Below are 1,023 nucleotides of genomic sequence, written 5' to 3' on the forward strand. Positions count from 1 at the left end.
AAGCCTGCTGAGGAGAGAGGATTGCAGTCGCGCTGGCGTAAGAATGTCGCAGCGCCGACAGCAAGTAAGCACAGTGTTGGGTTCAGGATCACTACCCGTGACGGAGCCAGTACCGGTAACAGTGCGCGGCGAGACGGACGAAGTAGAATTCGCGGCGCATGACCGACCATCGGTCCCGAGCCTCCTGGGGAGGGTAGAGTTGGAACGATTTGGTTTGGTTGAGAGAAGGTCCGGGAAGGCGTTGGTCCTGGCGGCGCAGAGAGGCGCGGTTGATGAGATACGGCTTGCGGAGAAGTACAAAGAACAGCCACTCGTAGTAGAGGAGCAGTCGGAGGATCCCTTCGAGAGGCAGCGGCAGGTGTTCGTGGAGGGTACGGGACACCTGGACCAGAGCCTGAGGGACGGGCTGTGGATTCTGTTGGTCGCATACAGAGACGTGTGGGAGTACCCGAAGGTGGCGCGCGTCAAGTACGAGGCGCGTTTCGAGGCAAGCGGCAAGGCGTACAAAGCGGGGTTGAGACATCTCGACCTTGAGTCGCGGGCCGAGTTGGAGAAGCAAGTGGAGAAGCAGCTGAAGCTCGGAGTCATCCGTCCTTCGAAAAGCAAGTGCGCCGCCGCGCCGCACTTCGTGAAGAAGAAGACGGGCGAGTGGAGGTGCGTTTTGGATTACCGGAGGGTGAACCAAAGCATGGCTGCCGACTCGTATCCGCCGGAGTTTCAGCGCGCGATGGACATGGTGTTTGAGATGTTGGACGATCGCGTTACATTGATAATATCATCATCGCGACGGACGTGATGTAGCGGTTGGAGAAGGTCTTGCGACTGTGCAGAGAGAGAGTCTTCTACCTCAGGCTAGATAAGAGCGAGTGGCTCAAGCCCGAAGTAAAGTACCTCGGTCACAGGATCGGGCGGCAAGGGATAGCGTGCCGAGAGGAAGATCGGCAACGTTCTCAATGCCCCCGCCCCGCCTCAAGGAAGGAACTGCAGAGCTTCCTAGGCGCCGTTGGGTATCTACGACCCTTC

General features: G+C 58.7%; 1 protein-coding gene across 1 annotated transcript; it reads left to right on the forward strand.

Annotated features, from left to right (window-relative positions):
* Nucleotides 1-535: 535 nt before the first annotated feature.
* On the forward strand, nt 536-720 carry GNI_100110 (putative retrotransposon protein; the record flags this gene model as incomplete). The annotated part of the gene is made up of 1 exon (XM_011132818.1): nt 536-720. A coding segment is annotated over one exon (185 nt), but the record flags the coding sequence as incomplete, so codon positions are not given.
* Nucleotides 721-1,023: the final 303 nt, after the last annotated feature.

The sequence above is a fragment of the Gregarina niphandrodes genome, assembly GCF_000223845.1.
Source record: "Gregarina niphandrodes unplaced genomic scaffold scaffold00020, whole genome shotgun sequence".
Taxonomy (NCBI): domain Eukaryota; phylum Apicomplexa; class Conoidasida; order Eugregarinorida; family Gregarinidae; genus Gregarina; species Gregarina niphandrodes.